This window comes from Muscardinus avellanarius (genome assembly GCF_963383645.1).
Source record: "Muscardinus avellanarius genome assembly, chromosome: 21".
Classification (NCBI taxonomy): domain Eukaryota; kingdom Metazoa; phylum Chordata; class Mammalia; order Rodentia; family Gliridae; genus Muscardinus; species Muscardinus avellanarius.
In genome coordinates this window covers 16,854,312-16,872,546 of record NC_137807.1, presented here as the reverse complement: position 1 = coordinate 16,872,546, position 18,235 = coordinate 16,854,312, and the positions used below count along the sequence as shown (strand labels likewise).

General features: G+C 53.0%; 1 protein-coding gene across 2 annotated transcripts in view; it reads left to right on the top strand.

Moving 5' to 3' along the window:
* Positions 1–18,235, top strand: part of OSBP2 (oxysterol binding protein 2) — a gene marked incomplete at both ends in the record, with an annotated part of 138,281 nt that overhangs the window by 20,373 nt on the left and 99,673 nt on the right. For both annotated transcript variants that reach the window (XM_080717660.1, XM_080717659.1), the window contains one exon: positions 7,692–7,906. In XM_080717660.1, coding sequence (XP_080573786.1) covers positions 7,692–7,906 — 215 coding nt within the window. The remainder of the gene's footprint in view (positions 1–7,691; positions 7,907–18,235) is intronic.

Here is an 18,235-nt window from a genome sequence, read left to right as displayed (position 1 = left end):
GACTGGGGAGCACTGAGGCGTCCGAGAAGCCCAAAGTGGCCCCATGATGGTGCAGCTTCCGATACAACGGGATCTGTGTGGCACATGACCCCTCACTCCAGGGGGTGAGGCCTCTAACCCGGGAGCCCCGGCGTGTGGGGACAAGAGGCACAAACTTCAGGGCGTTGCTCTGCAGGACAGTGAGACACCCTGGCCCAGCAGGAGGAGTTACAGGTGACGCGGCACCAGAAATTGCTGCCCATTCAAGGCGCGTCCCAAGTCCTGGAGAACAGCATCAAGCCCGTGGGCTTGACCCTGAGCGGCCTCCCACACCAGTGCCGGGGATCGAACTCAGGACCTTGCGCCTTCTAGGCAAGCATTCTACCACTGAGCTATATTCCCAGCCTGTTTTTGCCGCAGACTGCTCAATCGAAATTGCCGTGAGTCCACTCACGATCAAATAATCTCAGAAAAGATGGGCGAGGATTCGGGTGCTGTTCTGCAGCCGCTTATCTGCAGTGATTCTTTCCCTTCTAGGAAATAAATTTCTTTAAGTTCCTATTTACGGCGCTACTGGAAAGAATCTGACATGGACAAAAGCTTCTTGAGCTATTGACACTTTATTACAAGGACCCAGAAAAATTTATACCCTTCACCAGTGAAACTAATAATAAGAGAAAAGAGGGGAGTGCAATCACTGTAAAACAATAGTGAATAACATGTAAACAAAGGTTAAAAAAACTAGTCCGGCATTCAAGAGATTAGCTCAGATCTTCTCTGGATCTTGCAGACAGGCAGTTCCAAAGGGCAACTTCCAGAAGAAACGGGCATGCCCAGGGCTTGGAGGCCTCTCATGGAATCTTCTTTAACTTTTTTGGAACTTTCCATCTTTAGGGCTTAGTCCATATGGCAGGCATGGGGAGATGTGGCGATCCAGGTGGATGTGATGGAGTTCTCCCAGGTGTCGCCCGCCTTGCCTTCTAAAATCTGAAAGCTTAAGCAAACTCACAACACAGTTTGGCAGACAAACACCAAAAATACCATGAAGTTTTTAGATTTAGTTGGACACTTTTCCTCAAACGATAGGCTTATTAGAAACCTATTCTTCTTATAAATAATCCATATTCCTGTCTTAGACCCTTTGCAATATCCTTTCCTTAGCCACGTGGCGCCTCCCCCATCTCGGGCAGGGCTCATACTGGGTGTAAAGATCAAGAATCTTCCTAGCCTTCAGCTCCATTGTATTGGGCAGTGTTAGCTGCTCATAAACTAGGCTGCTTTGATGTCACACCCAACGTTTGTCTTCCTGTATCTAGGCAGGATCACAAAGAGAGGGGTAAATAGAGGCACCGGGTTGCCTCCCCCTCTAGGGCTTTTGTTGTAAGTTAGTGATTAGGATGAAGGTCAGAGATAGAGGGGAGATCTGCATTTGTAATTACTGCCTGGAATGCTGCCACTGCATCTAAATTCTAACTAGATTTTATTACCATTTGAACAAAGCTGAGGACGTTTAGAGGCTTAGACAAATTACCAGAAAGTTTGTTTTCCATGGACTCAGTTTCTCTCACAGTCCTGATCTTACACCACCGGAGCAATTCGTGTGGAGAGTTAAAAGAATCATTACCAAAAGAATAATAGTTATGAAAGAATATCTGAAAGTGGGGGAGTACTTTGGCCAGAGACCACACCCTCTCTCGGGGCTTATTTCTCGCGTTGAGATCCTGCCGATTAGCTGCGTGGGTGGTCTTCATGCAGATGCCGAGAGAAAGCAGGTGGTCTCGGCATATTTTTATTTTGAGACAGGTTCTCAATAACTTTCTCATGAGCTGGCCTCAAGCTTGCAATCCTCCTTCCTCAGCTTCCAGGTAGCCGGGATTACAGTCCTGGGCCACCAAGCATGGCCCTTTCTTGACTCGCTGGCTGTGTTTTTTTCTCATCCACTCTTTTACTCTCAATACTCTGGCCACAGGGTATTTGTTTATTTAATGTGGCACTGGGGATTGAACCAGGGGCATTCTACCTCCAAGCCCATCTCCATAAAATGACCTTGAAGCTGGAAGATCAGGCTTCCAACAGGTATGCCCAGCTGGGCTGCTTTTATATATTAGGGTGAGTTTCCTTCCATCATAAGACGCCCACACCTGTGGCTACGTTCTCCTTAGCCGTGTCATTACCCCCAAGGAACACGCCCAGAGCAGAGGGAATCAAGAGGGAAACCACTGTCCAAATAAAAGGTGAATGTCTTAGCCAGTCATAGTGGTACACGCCTGTCATGCCAGTACTTGGGAGGCTGAGTCAGGAGGATCACAGGTTCAAGACCAGCCTCAGAACTTTAGCAAGACCCTGTTTCAAAACAAAAAAAACAAAAGGGCTGAGTATAGATTGGACGTGAATGTCCCTGGATTCAATTCCCAGTACCACACACACACACACAAAGAAAGAGAAAGGAAGGAAATGATAAGTAAAATAAAAAATTAATGCGAGTAAAATAAAAATAATGTGCGTACGGCGGAGTGTGAAAAACACGAGAGAGGTCCGGTACACGTGGCATGTAAAGTTTTAATGGCACGGCTCTCCCGGGGATCAGGGCGAGGCACCGTGGGGCCCGCGCGCCTGTCCGAAGCTTGAGGACGCGGGCTCTCCTTTTCAAGGTATGCATCTCGCGAGATGAGGGTTTACTCGCGGGAGCGCCCAATTCTCGCGGGGGTTTCAGCCCCTCCCTTGCCCTGCAGAGGTCATGTGACACAAAGTCACATGAGTGCAGGACCCAACTTATCATCCCGGCCTTTTGATGGTAGGGATAAAGGATGATGATTGGACCCTCTAGCTTCTTCCTGCTGTCAAGGGGCGTCGTCAGGGGCCCCAGGCCGGGAGGAGTCGGGAGTCCAGTCCCCCAGAAGGGGGTGCAGGTGGGTGCATAGCTGCAGTGCGAATTGGAGGTTACCCTGGACAGCTTAGTGATGTGCGCTTGAGGAGGCTTGAACAGACAAGGACTATTAAAGAAAAAAAAAAAATCGTGAGATTGAGCAGGCGACCAAAAGGGAGACTGGCTTACTAAGTACCTGGAGAGCTACCCTGAGCTGGCAAAGAGGATGGAGGTTGAGGGATCCAGGAGCCGTCAGTCTTCAGCCAGGCTGAGTAGGGCCAGCGGCGGGGCTGGGTCTGGAAAGGTGCTCCCCCTGTGTTGAGGCACCTGGGGCTCACCCTTTTCCAAGGGCACTGTTCCAGTGGCCCTCCTGGCCGCACGCCGGGCACAGTCTGATTGGTGGGCGTGGCTTCGCCCCACTTCAGGCAGGCTCCTGGAGGTAGTCGTTGTTGCAGTCCTCCACACCTAGGTGGCGCTCCAGAGGGCTGAGCCGCCACTGCCAGCCGAAGGGCAGCTACCAGGGATCTGCTTTTTGGCAAAGTCGGAGTGAACGCTCCATTTCCACCTGTTTCTCTTTGGAATTAAAACTTTAGATGCCATGTTAAGGTTCTGTCAGCTGCGACAGACCTACACTCACACACAAAGAGTGCGTCCCAGGGCGGGTGTCCGGCGAGAATGGCAACGCAGACTCCCCACGGGCAGAGGGTGTCGCCCCAGCCCTGGCCTGGCATTTCCCGCAGCACCTAAGGCGCGCCCGAGCGGGCCGCCCAGCAAAATTGCAGTCTGGCGCAGGCCAAGATGGCGACTGTGACATCACCAGGCAGTGACTACGCGCCATCACAAAATGGCAGCTGGAGGGGAAATAAATGGAAGCTGATGGGGGAGAGCATTTGGAGGGATACCAGAGCGCTTATAAAAGTTCCTAACTATTCCTAGGCCACCACAACCCATTTCCCAACTCGTATCGAGGCAGACAGGCTCTCAGGGCATCTGCTAGTATAAAGGTTCGACTCCCCATAATTGGTTCACGGGCGGAAACCAAGAACAGGAAATGGGCGTCCCCGATTTCCCTGCTCAATCGTTCAGAAACAGAGGTTAAGAGATAGGGAAGAACGTCTTCATTCCTTCTCAAAACCGGAGGATGACCTGGTCATCCGCAGGGTGGTCCCAGTGGACCAGGGGGCAATGGGTCACCAAGCGCTTGGATTTTGGGGTCCCAGTGGACCATAAGACCCAAGTCCGGAACCCGCTAACCAAGGGAAGGAGGCAGTTTACCGGAGTGAAGTGTTGCCGGCCAGCACTGGCTGCGACAGAAGCGCTGAGAAGCTGCTGGGAGCGTGGTGGAGCTGGGGCGCGCAGATGCTGGTGGCTGGTGTGGATGGTACTGGCGGTTGGCGCAGGCGGGATCAAACGGTGGCACGCAGGCGGCATGGCTTGCCGGGTTTGTGGCGTGGAGACAAAATGGCTTCCAGGCATGCGGCAGTCGCTGAGGCTGGGCCCCGAGGAGCACCGCCAGTGAGCCTGGCTTGGGTGGGCAGAACGGAGCAGCAGCAGCGAGTAGAGCTATGCCTGGCGCGGGTGACTGCGGCAGACGCTGAGGCTGGCTGTGCGCCGCCCAGTGAGCCTGGCTCAGGGTGGGCGGGGCAAACCGGCCAGAGGTCCCAGCGGTGACCGGAGCGCCGAGCTGGAATGGTGGTTTTAGGAGGTCCAAGTGGCAGGCAGAGGTCCTGGCCCGCGCAGGCGGTCGGCAGGCAGAGCAGGTGCCAGCATCACCCAAGGAGCCTGGCTCGGGGTGGGTGGAACTGGCAGCCTGGCGGCCAGCGGAGCCTGCACGCCCCGGCGGTGGTGGCCGCGGCCGCGGTGGCAGTGGAAGATGGCCATCGGCGTTCCAGAAGAGAGCACGTGGGCGGGAAAAGATGGCCACCGGCTCTCAGCAGAGCGCGGAATCAGAAAGATGGCCGCAGACTCTCAGCAGAGCGCGGGATCAGAAAGATGGCCATCGGCTCTCAGCAGAGCTTGGGGCCGGAAAGATGGCCACCAGCTCTCAGCAGAGCGTGGGGCCGAAAAGATGGCCGTGGACTCTCAGCAGAGCGCGGGATCAGAAAGATGGCCACTGGCTCTCAGCAAAGCTCGGGGCCGGAAAGATGGCCACTGGCTCTCAGCAGAGCATGGGGCCGAAAAGATGGCCGCGAGCTCTCAGCAGAGCTCGGGGCTGGAAAGATGGCCGCGGACTCTCAGCAGAGCCCGGGGCGGGAAGAAGGCCGCCGGCTCTCCCGGAGAGCGCGGGGCTGGGGAAGAAGGCTTACAGTCCGGGCAGGCACGGGGCGGCAGCGGCGGCAGTGGCGGGAGCAACGCCTGCAAGCAGAGCGCTGGTGTGGGACCTCACAGTCGAGCTGCTGGCGGGTTGGAGAGTCCGGGGCTCAAAAAGAGAGTAAAAATAAAAAGAAAAAACAGAAAAAAAAAGGAAAAAAATGGGGAGGGACCCAAGAGTTCTCCCGGTTCGGCACCAAATGATAAGTAAAATAAAAAATTAATGCGAGGAAAATAAAAATAATGTGAGTACGGCGGAGTGTGAAAAACACAAGAGAGGTCCGGTATACGTGGCATGTAAAGTTTTAATGGCACCGCTCTCCCGGGGATCAGGGCGAGGCACCGTGGGGCCCGCGCGCCTGTCCGAAGCTTGAGGACGCAGGCTCTCCTTTTCAAGGTATGCATCTCGCGAGAGGAGGGTTTACTAGCGGGAACGCCCAATTCTCGCGGGGGTTTCAGCCCCTCCCTTGCCCTGCAGAGGTCATGTGACACAAAGTCACATGAGTGCAGGATCCAACTTATCAGGAAGGAAGGAAGGAAGGAAAGAAGGAAGGAAGGAAGGAAGGAAGGGGAAAAAGAAAAAGAAGCCAGTTGTGGTGGCGCACACTTGTAATCCCAATACTTGGGAGGCTGAGACAGGAGGATCCTGGTTTGTGTCCAGCCTCAGCTACTTAGTGAGGCCCTTTGTAGCTCAGTGAGACCCTGCTTCAAAATAAAGAATACAAAATAGAGCCAGGCCTGGTGGCGCAGGCTTGTCATCCCAGCACTTGGGAGGCTGAGACAGGAGGATCGCAGTTCATGACCAGCCTCAGCTACTTAGTGAGGCCCTTTGCAACTCAGTGAGACACTGTTTCAAAATATAGAATTAAAAGCCAGGTGCGTGGTGGCGCACACTTGTAATCCCTGTGCTTGGGAGGCGGAGACAGGAGGATCATGCAGGTTTGAAGCCAGCCATGCTGGCATAAGAGACCCTGTTTCAGAAATATAAAATAGGTCTGGGAGTGTAGCCCGGAAGTAGAAGGGCCTCCAGGAACCCCAGTACCACCAAATAAATAAATAAATAAACAAATAAATAAAATTAAAAATAGTACCAAAAAAAAAAAATAGGACTGGGGTCGTAGCTTGTAGGTAGAATGTCCCTGAGTCTCATTCTCAGTACTGCCAAATAAATAAAAAAGAAAAAGAAAAAAAGAATAAAGAAAATAAAGGATGAAGGGCTTATTGAGTATCAAGTCACTTGACTTTAGAACTGGTAGAAGAATTTGGAGAAAATGCCAGGGGAGCAGCGCGGGGAGTCAATGGGCATTCAAGGAGCCCCTGCCGCGGCAGGGTTAGGTACTGGCCAGTCGTTCTTCCTTTTCCCACAGCCTCTTTGGAAGGGGACTTGGGGTTTGGGAGCGAGTTAAGCACATGCAGTCATGACAGTCGGATCTCAGCCTTCAGACACTGGTCCCAGTTGGAAACGGCACACGCCTGAGTCCCTCTCCCTCTCCTAACTTAATACCACAGCTCCATAGTCCCGCCACCTGCCACAGGCTGGCCCCTTGTGCCACGGCAGGCCTTCAGGTAGTTTACTGTGCGGTGTCTGTGTATGTCTGTGTGCGTCAAGGGGAAGGGTGCTGGGATAGAACCCAGAGGTATTCTAATACCAAGATACCCCAAACCCTTTTATTATTATTATTATTATTATTATTATTATTATTATTAATTATTTTGTGGGTGTGGGAATGGAACCCAGGGGCATTAGACCTCTGAACTACATCCCCTGCCCTATTTTTTATTCTTTATTTTGAAACCGGGTCTCACTGAGTTGCAGAGGGCCTCACTAAGTAGCTGAGGCTGTCCACGAACCGCGATCCTCTGGTCTCAGCCTCCCGAATGCTGGGATTACATCGTGCGCCACCACGCCTGGCTTTATTATATGTTTTGAAACAGGGTCTCACTCAGTTCCTGAGAGTCTCAATTAGTTGCTGAGGCCAGTCTAGAGCCCGTGATCCTCCGATCTCAACCTCCCCAGTACTGGGATTACAGGCGTGCGCCACCACACTCATGGATCTCTTGATGTAACAGGAGGGACAACTCTGTTCCCAGGTTGCTCCAAGCAGGAGGTGCCTCTGAGCTGCTCCTCTAACTCTGGGCTTCCAACACGGTTTGGAGGCAGGATCCCACCCTGACCCAACTCCACAGTTCTGAGACTAGTGGAAGGAATCTGGTGTGGACCCTGAGGCCTACTCTGCCTCGTGGCCTTGAGACGGCACCCTCTCCTTTCCATGGTGTCTGCGAGGGCTCAGACCATCGTACATGTGGCCCCAACTGGGGCCCACTATTTCCCATCTGCCCTCCTCGTGGCGAGCAGACGTGTCCTCAGAGTTGTCCTCCAGCAAGCCATGACCAGTGAGTCCCACCCAGCGTCATCCCCAACTGTGGGTCGAGAGCCTCTCCCGGCTCCGAGGGCCTGAGCAGGTGCCTGGAGGGTTACTCAGCAGAAACTTTGCATCTGGGCGCCTCAGCTGGAACCTTCTCTTGCGTCCCACAGAAACCAGGGCGAGATGGCCCACACCTGCCGGGGCACCATCAACCTGGCCACCGCACACGTGGACACCGAAGACTCTTGTGGCATCTTGCTGATGAGCGGGGCAAGGAGCTACCACCTCAAGGCCAGCTCGGAGGCGGAGCGGCAGCAGTGGGTGTCGGTGCTGAAGCTGGCCAAGGCCAAGGCCAAGGCCGTGGGCGTCATGAGCTCCCACTCAGGTAGCAAGCGCTCACCGGGCGTGTTGGGTGTGGGCTGGTGGTCTCATGGGACTCAACTGCATGGGGGAGTGGTGGGGGAGGCCTGGGGGCACGCGTGCCCTTCAGACCCAGCAGGTGCGTCCCTGCTGCTGCACCAAGGTGGTCACAGGTGGTGGCCTGTTCTAGGATGGAAATGCTTGCAGTGGGCGGGGCTGCTTGCGCCTTCTCTGGACAAGTCTGGTGGCCAGGACTTCAGCCCAGAAGTCCAGGCTTCCTGCCTGTTCCCTGGCCAGGCTTTCTCCAGTGGCCCTGCTGTGGAGACCCAGGGGGCTATGTTTAGGCACAGCTGCTGTCTCGGCTGGGTGGGATGCCAACTCAGATGTTCTGAGCAAGAGTTTACTTTTTACTTTAATCAATTAAAAAAAATTTTTTTTTTTTTGGTGGTATTGGGAGTGGAACCCAGGGGCTTTTCTACCTCCGGGCTATCCTCTGAGACCTATTTTATACTTTATTTATTTATTTTGTGGGTCTAGGGATGGAACCCAGGGGCATTTGACCTCTGAGCTACACCCCCTGCCCCGTTTTTTATTCTTTATTTTGAAACAGGGTCTCACTAAGTTGCTGAGAGCCTCACTAAGTAGCCGAGGCTGACTTCGAACCTGTGCGATCCTCCTGTCTCAGCCTCCCAAGCGCGGGATTTACAAGCGTGCGCCACCACGCCCAGCTTAATCAATTTAATTTTAAGTGCTAATGTCTTTATATGGTTTATAAACCAATGGCTCCAAAAGCCTGCGGGTACATCCGGTCTTTGGCGCCTGTCCCAGCCTCCCACCGTGTTCTCATCCAGAGCGAGCGTGTTAGGGTTTGGACACAAAATGTCCCCTAGAAAAGTTCACGTATCGGCAATGCCAAAATGTTCGGAGGTGAATGATCATGAGGGCTCTGATCTCATCAGTGGACGTGCCCGTCGATGGACTAATCATTTGAATGGATTTACTGGGTGGTAACATGGCAGGTGGGCGCGGCTGGGGACGCTGGTCATTGGGGCTGTGCTCTTGGGGACCATCTATGTCCTTGGGGCTCCCTTCTCTCTCTTCGGCCTCCATGATGTGAGAGCAGCATCCCTCTGTGCACCCTGCTGCCTTTTTATTTTTTGGCACTGGCTCTACGGACGGAAATCATGGGCCCCAATAAATCTTTCTTTCTTCAAGTTCTGTGTCAGGTGTTGAGGTCAGAGCGCTGAGGATGCTAACAGGGCAGCGTCTCACGTCTTGTTATGCGTGCCCAAGTAGGTACTGTCTGCTTTTGGGCACTAGGGATCGAACCCAGGAGACCCAGGAGCCTCCCCCTCCCAGCGAGCTACACCCCCGGCCTTTTTATGCTTTTGCTTTGTATCACTAAGGTGCCGAGAGTCTCACTGTTGCTGAGGCTGGCCTTCAACCTGCAGTCTTCTGACTCAGCCTCCCAAGTATTGGGATCACAGGCCTGTGCCACCACACTTGGATCTGATTTTATTTTATTTTTTTACATTCTTTTTTTAAATTTATTTTTATTGGTGCATTGTAATCATACATCACATTGGAATATAAGACTTGAGAGGATATACAAGCACACATCATCCAATTAGCCCTCATCCAGCCCCCATCCCATTCCCTCCCCCTCCCTCGATCCCCTGCTTGTTTGGTGATTAACTTTGATACATATGTTTATGTACCTCCTGCTTTTTAAAGAGGCTCCATCTTCCCCTATTCCATACCCTCTGATTGGTCACCTTAATTGCTTCGCTATAGGGCCCTTTCTATAGCTCGACCACTTCCTGTTGCCCCTTTCCTCCTAGTTATTGCTGATTAGGGGAAGCATCTGGTTTTAATTTTCTGCGATATTTCTCTGTGCATGCCATGTTGCAAATACCGATCCCACTCTTGACGGCCCCAGTTGTGGCCTGGCTACCCGGTGGACTGATCCAGACCTTGCTGGCTCAAGCAGCAGCCTTGCCTCATGGGAGGCCCCGGTTCTGGCCTCACTGGCCCCGACACCGGCCTAACCCCTCAGCTGGCTCCGATCCCGGCCTCAGAGGCCCCAGCTCCGGCCTTCCTCACAGCAGGCTCCGATGTTAGCTGATGGCCCCGGCATCGGCCTAACCCCTCAGCAGGCTCCAATCCAGGCCTCGGAGGCCTCAGTAGCGGCCTTGCCTCAAAGAAGGCTCCGATGCCAGCCAGTGGCCCCAGCACCGGCCTAACCTCTCAGCAGGCTCTGACCCTGGCCTCGGAGGCCCCAACACCGGCCTTGCCTCACGGCAGGCTCCGATCCTGGCCTTGCTGGCCCCAGCACCGGCCCAACCCCTCAGCAGGCTCCGATCCCGGCCTCGGAGGCCCCAGCACCGGCCTTGCCTTACAGCAGGCTCCGATCCTGGCCTTGCTGGCCCCAGAACCGGCCTAACCCCTCGGCAGGCTCTGATCCTGGCCTCAGAGGCCTCAATAGTGGCCTTGCCTCACGGAAGGCTCCGATGCCGGCCAGTGGCCCCAGCACCGGCCTAATCCCTCAGCAGGCTCTGATCCTGGCCTTGGAGGCCCCAGCACTGGCCTTGCCTCGCGGCAGGCTCCGATCCCAGCCTCGCTGGCCCCAGCACCGGCCTAACCCCTTGGCAGGCTCCGATCCTGGCCTCAGAGGCCTCAATAGCGGCCTTGCCTCACGGAAGGCTCCGATGCCAGCTAGTGGCCCCGGCACCGGCCGAACCCTTCAGCAGGCTCTGATTGGATCTGATTTTAAAATAAATGCAGTGGTGGCGCACGCTTGCAATCCCAGTGCTTGGGAGGTGGAGACAGGAGGATCCCATAGGTTCGAAGTCAGCCACACTGGCTTAAGAGACCCTGTTTCCAAATAAAAAATTATAAAAATGGGTCTGGGAGTGTAGCCCAGAGGTAGAAGGATTTCCAGGAACCCCAGTACCACCAAAATAATAATAATAATAAAAATAAAATAAAATAAAATAAATGTAGTATTGCTGGGCGTGGTGGTGCAATGCTTGTAACCCCAGCGCTTGGGAGGCTGAGACAGGAGGATCGCACAGGTTCAAAGCCAGCCTCGGCTACTTAGTGAGGCCCTGTTTCCAAAATAAAAAATATAAAATAGGTTTGGGAATATAGCCCAGAGGTAGAAAGCCTCTGGGTTCCACCCCCAGTACCACAAAAATAAATAAATAAATAAATAAATAAATAAATAAATAAATGCAGTAGTCCATCTTGTCCTTTACATTTAGTAATAAATATATCTTTATTTTTTTCCTACCAGTTCATCATGTTAGTTGCATGTGTGCGCCGATAGTTTATTTAAACGATGGCCTGTTGGATTAGGCTGTTTTGCTGTGGCACGCTGTAGTGTAAGAGGTACCCTCCGAGTATTGGTCACACGCGTGCAAGTGTGAGCTCGTGGAGCCGGTGCCTGGCCGGTGGAGTGTGTGACTGTAAGGCTGTGTCGTGCTGTCCAGCGCCTCACGTGGAGTAGTCTCATGACCTGCCAGTAACAGCGGCGTGACAACACCTGCCTCCCCACCGCCTCTCCCACCGGAACCAGAGCAAGCGTTTGTGATGGAGCTCCCGTGCTGATGGCTGGGCCCGGGGCGTCCTAGGCAGCGGGTGGAGGGGCTGCGGTGAGGGGCTGGAGGTGAGCAGGGCCACATCCCAGAAAGGCCGTATCTGGACCACTGGGCTTTTTAAGAGAGTCCTTTTCTTCTCGTTTTCTCCCCTTCCTTCCTTTCTTTTCACTCTTTCTTTCTTTCTTTCTTTCTTTTGTTCTTTCTTTCTTTCTTCCCTTCTTCCCTTGGGACTGGGGATTGAACCCAGGGCATTCTACCTCCAAGCTACACCCTCAGTCCTATTTTTATCTTTATTTTGAAGCAGGGTCTCACTAGGTTGCTGAGAGTCTTTGCTGAGGCCGTCCTTGAACCTGTGATCCTCCTGTCTCAGCCTCCCTGGGATTACAGGCAGGTGCCACCATGCCCAACTCTTTCTTTTCTTTTGCTACTGGTTATTGAACCCAGGAAACTGAGCAACATCTTCAGCCCTTTTGATTATTAGTATTATTTTGAGGCAGGATCTGGCTAAGTTACTCAGAGTGGCCTCAAAGTCCCAATCCTCCTGCGTCAGCCTCCCCAGTAGCTAGGACTACAGCTGTGTGCCATTGTCCCTGACTCAAGACAGTCTGTTCTTATTCTTGGACTCAAGCCCTTTCTTATTCTATATTAGAAGTACAAGAGTAAGCCAGGCATGATGGCGCACGCTTGAAATGCCAGTACTTGGGAGGCTGAGACAGGAGGATCCCAGGCTCATGGCCAGCCTCAGTTAAGTGAGGCCCTCCGCAACCTAGTGAGACCCTGTTTCAAAATAAAGAATAAAAATAGGGCTGGGGGTGTAGTGCAGCTCAAAGGCAGAATGCCCCTGGGTTCCATCCCCAGTAACACACACACACACACACACACACACACACACACACACACATACACACACACACACACACACACGTCAAGAGTAAGGGCACAGAGGTTTTGGCCAGACGAAAAGCCGGCGCTCCAGCACCCCAGAACTGATTTGCTCTACTTAGCTTCCAAAATGGGAGTCTTCTTTGATGTTGGAAAGCTTTATGTGGTCCTTGCTGCCATCTACTGGCTACTGGCTGCTGCCTTTATTTTAGGAGGGTTGGACACGGCTGGCCTCATTCGTGTGTGCGCGCGCGTGTGTATGTGTGTGCGCGTGTGCGCTTGTGCGTGTGTGCGCGCGTGTGCGTCTGTGCGCGTGTGTATGTGTGTGCATGTGTGCGTGTGTGTGTGCATGTGTGCGTGCGCGTGCATGTGTGCGCACTGTGCATGTGTATGTGTGTGCGCGCGCGTGTGTATGTGCACGCACGTGCATGTGTGTGTGCGTGTGCATGTGTGTGCGTGCGTGTGCGTGTGTGCGCGCGCGTGTGTGTGCGCGCGCATATGTGTATGCGTGTGTATGTGTGCGCGTGTGCGTGTGCGTGTGTGCGCATGTGCGTGTGTGTGTGTGTGCGCATGAACACATGCGAGCACTCAGAATTGAGCTCAGCAACATTCTGCCTCCGCGCTGCACCCCCAGCCCTTTTTTATTTTTAATTTTGAATCCGGGCTTCACCAGTTTGCTGAGTCTCCCTACGTTGCTGAGGCTGGCCTGGAACCTGCCATCCTCCTGGCTCAGCCTCCCAAGCGCTTGGGTGACGGGCGTGTGCCAGGCGCCCAGGTCCCAGCTGGCTCTGGAGGCCCTTGGCACTCAGGATGCATTCACTGCTGTCACCCAGCAAAAGATCATGCTTTCTCATTTGCTGAACAAAAACAAATCGGCAGCCTGGCCCACCTGTGCTGGCCGCACTCAGACTTACCTGGCCCACCTGTGCTGGCCGCACTCAGACTTACCTGGCCCACCTGTGCTGGCCGCACTCAGACTTACCTGGCCCACCTGTGCTGGCCGCACTCAGACTTACCTGGCCCACCTGTGCTGGCCGCACTCAGACTTACCTGGCCCACCTGTGCTGGCCGCACTCAGACTTACCTGGCCCACCTGTGCTGGCCGCACTCAGACTTACCTGGCCCACCTGTGCTGGCCGCACTCAGACTTACCTGGCCCACCTGTGCTGGCCGCACTCAGACTTACCTGGCCCACCTGTGCTGGCCGCACTCAGACTTACCTGGCCCACCTGTGCTGGCCGCACTCAGACTTACCTGGCTCACCTGTGCTGGCCGCACTCAGACTTACCTGGCTCACCTGTGCTGGCCGCACTCAGACTTACCTGGCTCACCTGTGCTGGCCGCACTCAGACTTACCGACCTCCAAGCTGGGCGTGGTGGTGCCAGCTTGTCATCCCAGCACTCGGGAGACAGGAGGATCCGCGTCGTGGACAGCCTCAGCTACTTAGTGAGGCCCTTTGCAACTCAGCGAGACCCCTATTATTTTTTTTCAAAATAAAGAATATAGCGTGGATTACAAGCATGGTGGTGCACACTTGTAATCCCCACGCTTGGGAGGCAGAGACAGGAGGATCGCGCTGGTTCGAAGCCCCTCGCTGGCTTAAGAGACCCTGTTTCCAAATAAAAATGCAAAAATAGGCCTGGGAGTGTACCCCGGAGGTAGAAGGGTTCCATCCCCAGTACCACAAATAAATAAGTAAATAAATAAATAATATAAAAATAGGGCTGGGGGTGTTGCTGGGAGGTAGAATGCCCCTGGGTTCCACCCCCAGTACTGGAAAGAAAAAAAGAAGATTTACAAACATCACTGTGCGACTCTGATGTGCATCCTGGTTGAACCGGGGCCAGCCCCGTACCACCCTCTTCCTCTCCCTCGGCACCTGTCTGCTGCACTCTCCCTTCCAGAGCCTTAACCTCTCGGGCCTTCTTCCCGCTGCGCCCCTGGCCTGCCTGTCATCTCCCAAACCTCGCAGGGGCACAGGAGCCAACCGTACCACCTCGACGCCTGCCCTCACACCTCGCACACTCAGCCTGTCACCAGGCCCTGCCAGGCCAGCCCCGAGCAGCTTCACGTCTGCCCTCTGTCCTCCACCTGCAGGCCCACCCGGCTGGGCTGCCTGGTCCCAGATTCTAGGATCCAGAGTCGTCCAAGAGAGCCTTGCCCGACAGCCAGGGCGAGCCCTCTAGTGCACCATCCTGCCCAGTTCCACTTCTAGGCTGTGAAAATGTCTTCCTCTGAAGCTATAAAACCTAGACAAGCCGGGCCTGGTGGCGCACACCCGTAAGTCTAGTACTTGGGAGACAGAAGGACTGCAGGTCTGAGGCCAGCCTTATCAACTTAGTGAGACCCTTGGCAATTTGGTGAGACTGTATTTCAAAATTTAAAAAAATTGAAATAGAGCTGGGAGATTGCAACTTGGAGGTGCGTGCCCCTGAGTTTGCTCCCTAGTATAAAAAAATTAAAGAAGCAACGTCAACAACAACAAAACAAACAAAGAAAAAACCTGGGCCAGATTCACAGAGCACCTAGAACGCATCTTGAAATTAGACACAGGCAGACTGTCAATGTCTTAAAAATAACAAATCCCAGTACACGCTTGTAATCCCAGCACTTAGGAGGCGGAGACAGGAGGATCGCACAGGTTCAAAGCCAGCCTCAGCCACTTAGTGAGGCTCTCAGCAACTTAGTGAGACCCTGTTCACAAATAAAATACAAAATAGGTCTGGGAGTATAGCCCAGAGGTAAAAAAAAAAAAACCCAAAAACAAAAAACCCTGGGTTCCACTCCCAGTACCTCCCCCAAAAAAGTAACAAACCCAGCTGGGCGTGATGCCACACGTGTGTAATCCCAGTACTTGGGAGGCCGAGACAGGAAGATCGCAGGTTCAAGGCAACCTTGCAATTTAGCAAGCCCCTCAGCAACTTAGCAAGACTCTGAACATAAAAAAAACAAAGAAGTTTGAGGTATAGCTTGAAGATAGAATGCCCCTGGGGTTCGATCTTCACACACACACACACACACACACACACACACAAAGACAAACTCCGAAAGTCGTCCTGGATCAAGTTCATCTCCTGAGGAACCCTATACTGGTTAAAAACCTTCTAAACAAGAAAGCTTCATGGATACGTCATTTCACAGGTGGATTTTAGAAAACATTTGAAAAAAGAACAACACCATTTCCATATAGTCTCGCCCAGAAAATAGAGAAGGAGTGACAATTCTCAGCTCATTTTATGAGGAGAGCAGCGACACCTGACACCAGTCTGGACCAAAGAGAGTACAAGAAAAGAAAACCTCAAACCACTGCTTCTCACAAACACAGATGAGAACATCCTCAAGAAAACACTAGCAATAGGAGCCCAGCAAAACAAGCAGGATAACACACAGTGGTAAAGTGAGGTTCAGACCAGGAGTGTAGCACACGTTTGCTACTTGAGATCCAGTCAATGGGACCACCACGTTAGCAATCTAAAAATTCTCGGCAAACTAGTAATTTCTTCTAAATTCAAAAAGCCAACACTGCCAGGCATGGTGATGCACACTTATAATCCCAGTAGTTGGGAGGCTGAGACAAGAGGATTTCAGGCTTGTGGACAGCCTCAGCTACTTAGTGAGGTCTCTGCAAGTTAGTGAGACCATGTTTCAAAATAAAGAATAAAAAATAGGGCTGGGGGTGTTGTTTAGAGGCAGAATGTCCCTGGGTTTAATCCTCAGTACTGAATATATACACACACACACACACACCACACACAAATGAAGAACAAAATAAATGGAGACATACTATGTTCATGGATTAGAAGATTCAGTAAAGATATCCACTACTTTCATATTTTATCACTGCCTTAGAAGCAGGGCAGGCTGGATGGCGGGCACTTGTAATCCCAGTACTTCAGAGGCTGAGACAGAAGGATCAAAGGCATGAGGCCAACCTCATCAACTCAACGAGACTCCATTTCAAAAGAAAAAAGAAAAAAGCAGGGTATGTAGCTCAGGGGCACAGTGCCCTTGGATTCAAACCCCAGTACCACACACCAAAAAATAAATAAAAAATAAAAAGGAGAAAGAGGAGGAGAGGGGGGGAAGATGGGTTGATCTTCTCAGGACAAAGGGAAAATATAGCCACATTTATTCTGTTTTCAAGTTCAAATTAAACTGGGTGACTTGTGTTTTTCTTTCGTGCTGGGGATTGAAACAGGGACGTTCTACTTCAGAGCTACATCCCCAGTCCTTTTTATTTTCTATTTTGAAACAAGGTCTTGCTAAGTAGGATAGCCTGATATTATCCTGCTGAAGTTATTTATTGCGTATCTAATTCAAATGTAAAACAAAAAAAAGGGCTGAGGATGCTCAGAGGTAGAACACCCCTGGGTTCAATCCCCAGACCGCACAGATAAATGCATTTTATCTACCTGATTTAACCTGTCCTGGGAGACCTCAACACCAGGCCCACTTGGGGCTCTGCAGTGGACGCTGGGTTCAAAAGCAAACCTCAGTAAGAAAATAGCGTGTCCCTTCGCTGGATGTAGGGGGCGCTAGAGGATGGCTTCCTCTGCTAGGGAACTGCCAGCTGGTTGCTAACTTGCAATCTAGCCCAGGTATTTGTGAGGTGTTTGCAGGTCTTTGCGTCCACCGCCCAGAGGGGCCGGGCAACCGGGGTGCAGAGTGGCCACCCCTCTCCCTGGAGCCTTTGTTTGTGGCGGGCAGTGGTGCGACCCAGCTCCTCATGGGCTCTGCTCCAGCAGCGGCCCCCACCTTGACGTCATAGCCCTATTCTGATATCACAGCCCAGGGCTGCAGTTAGCCCAGGCAGCCGAGACAACCAAGGCCGGCGGGGGCCTGGGTGGCTGGCAGCCCTGGGGGCTGGCCCTGAAGAACATCTGGGCAGCCTGCCATCCTACTGCACTAACATGGAGACCCTCTGAAAGGTAGGACTTGGGAGGCTTTCCTCCTGTCGCTGTTGGCTGTGGGCGCTCCGGTGATTCCTGGGGAGCGGGACTTGAGCTGACTCTGTTCAGGTCTCAGGACTCCCTCCGTCTGTGAGCCCGGGGATGCAGGTGGCCCTGGGCTGCTCGGCAGTCCTCCCTGCCCGTATGATGGGATGGCTTCCTGAAACGTGTCTTACTTCTGGGGGAGTCATTACTTAGGGTGGGAGGGTGCCTGTAGGCACCAACCCATGGTGGCTTCTTCTGTGGCCACTGCCTCGCTCCTTACTGCCTAAGAGGCAGGCCGGCTGAGTGCGGTGGTGCGCACCTCTAATCCCAGTACGTGGAGGCTGAGACGGGAGGACCGCAGGTTCTAGGCCAACCTCCGCAACTTAGCAAGATCCTGTTTCAAAACAAAAATGAAAAGGGGCCGGGGGGTGTAGCTTGGAGGTCGAATGCCCCTGGTTCTAATACCACCACCGCCAAAAAGAAAAAAAAGTGGGGTGGGGAGAAGGATGTGAAGTGGGGGGAGGGGTGTGCTCTTCTCAGGGCCAAGGGAAATGTAGCCATGTTCACGCTATTCCCCTGACCCCTCAGTCCCAAGGAGAATCCCCACCTCCTAGGTGTTTGGAAGGAAGGAACAAAGCAGGCCTCTTGTGAACTCAGTGAGTTAGTAACAGGTTGACTGGCAAGGTCAAACAGTTCAACAGCAAATCCTGCACAACCCTAACTTTGGTGAGCCTGCAACGTCCCTGGTGCGTATTAAAGCCACACGTCGTCAGGAGAGGGCCACTGAGATTCTGACCTGATGGTCAGTTCGCACTCAGGACCCCCGCTTTGGCAGGGCCGGGGATCAAACCCAGGGCCTTGTGCATGCTGGGCCCGCTCTCTACAGCAAGCCACGTCTCCAGGCCAGGAGACGGATGACCAGTACTTATGTATTTATT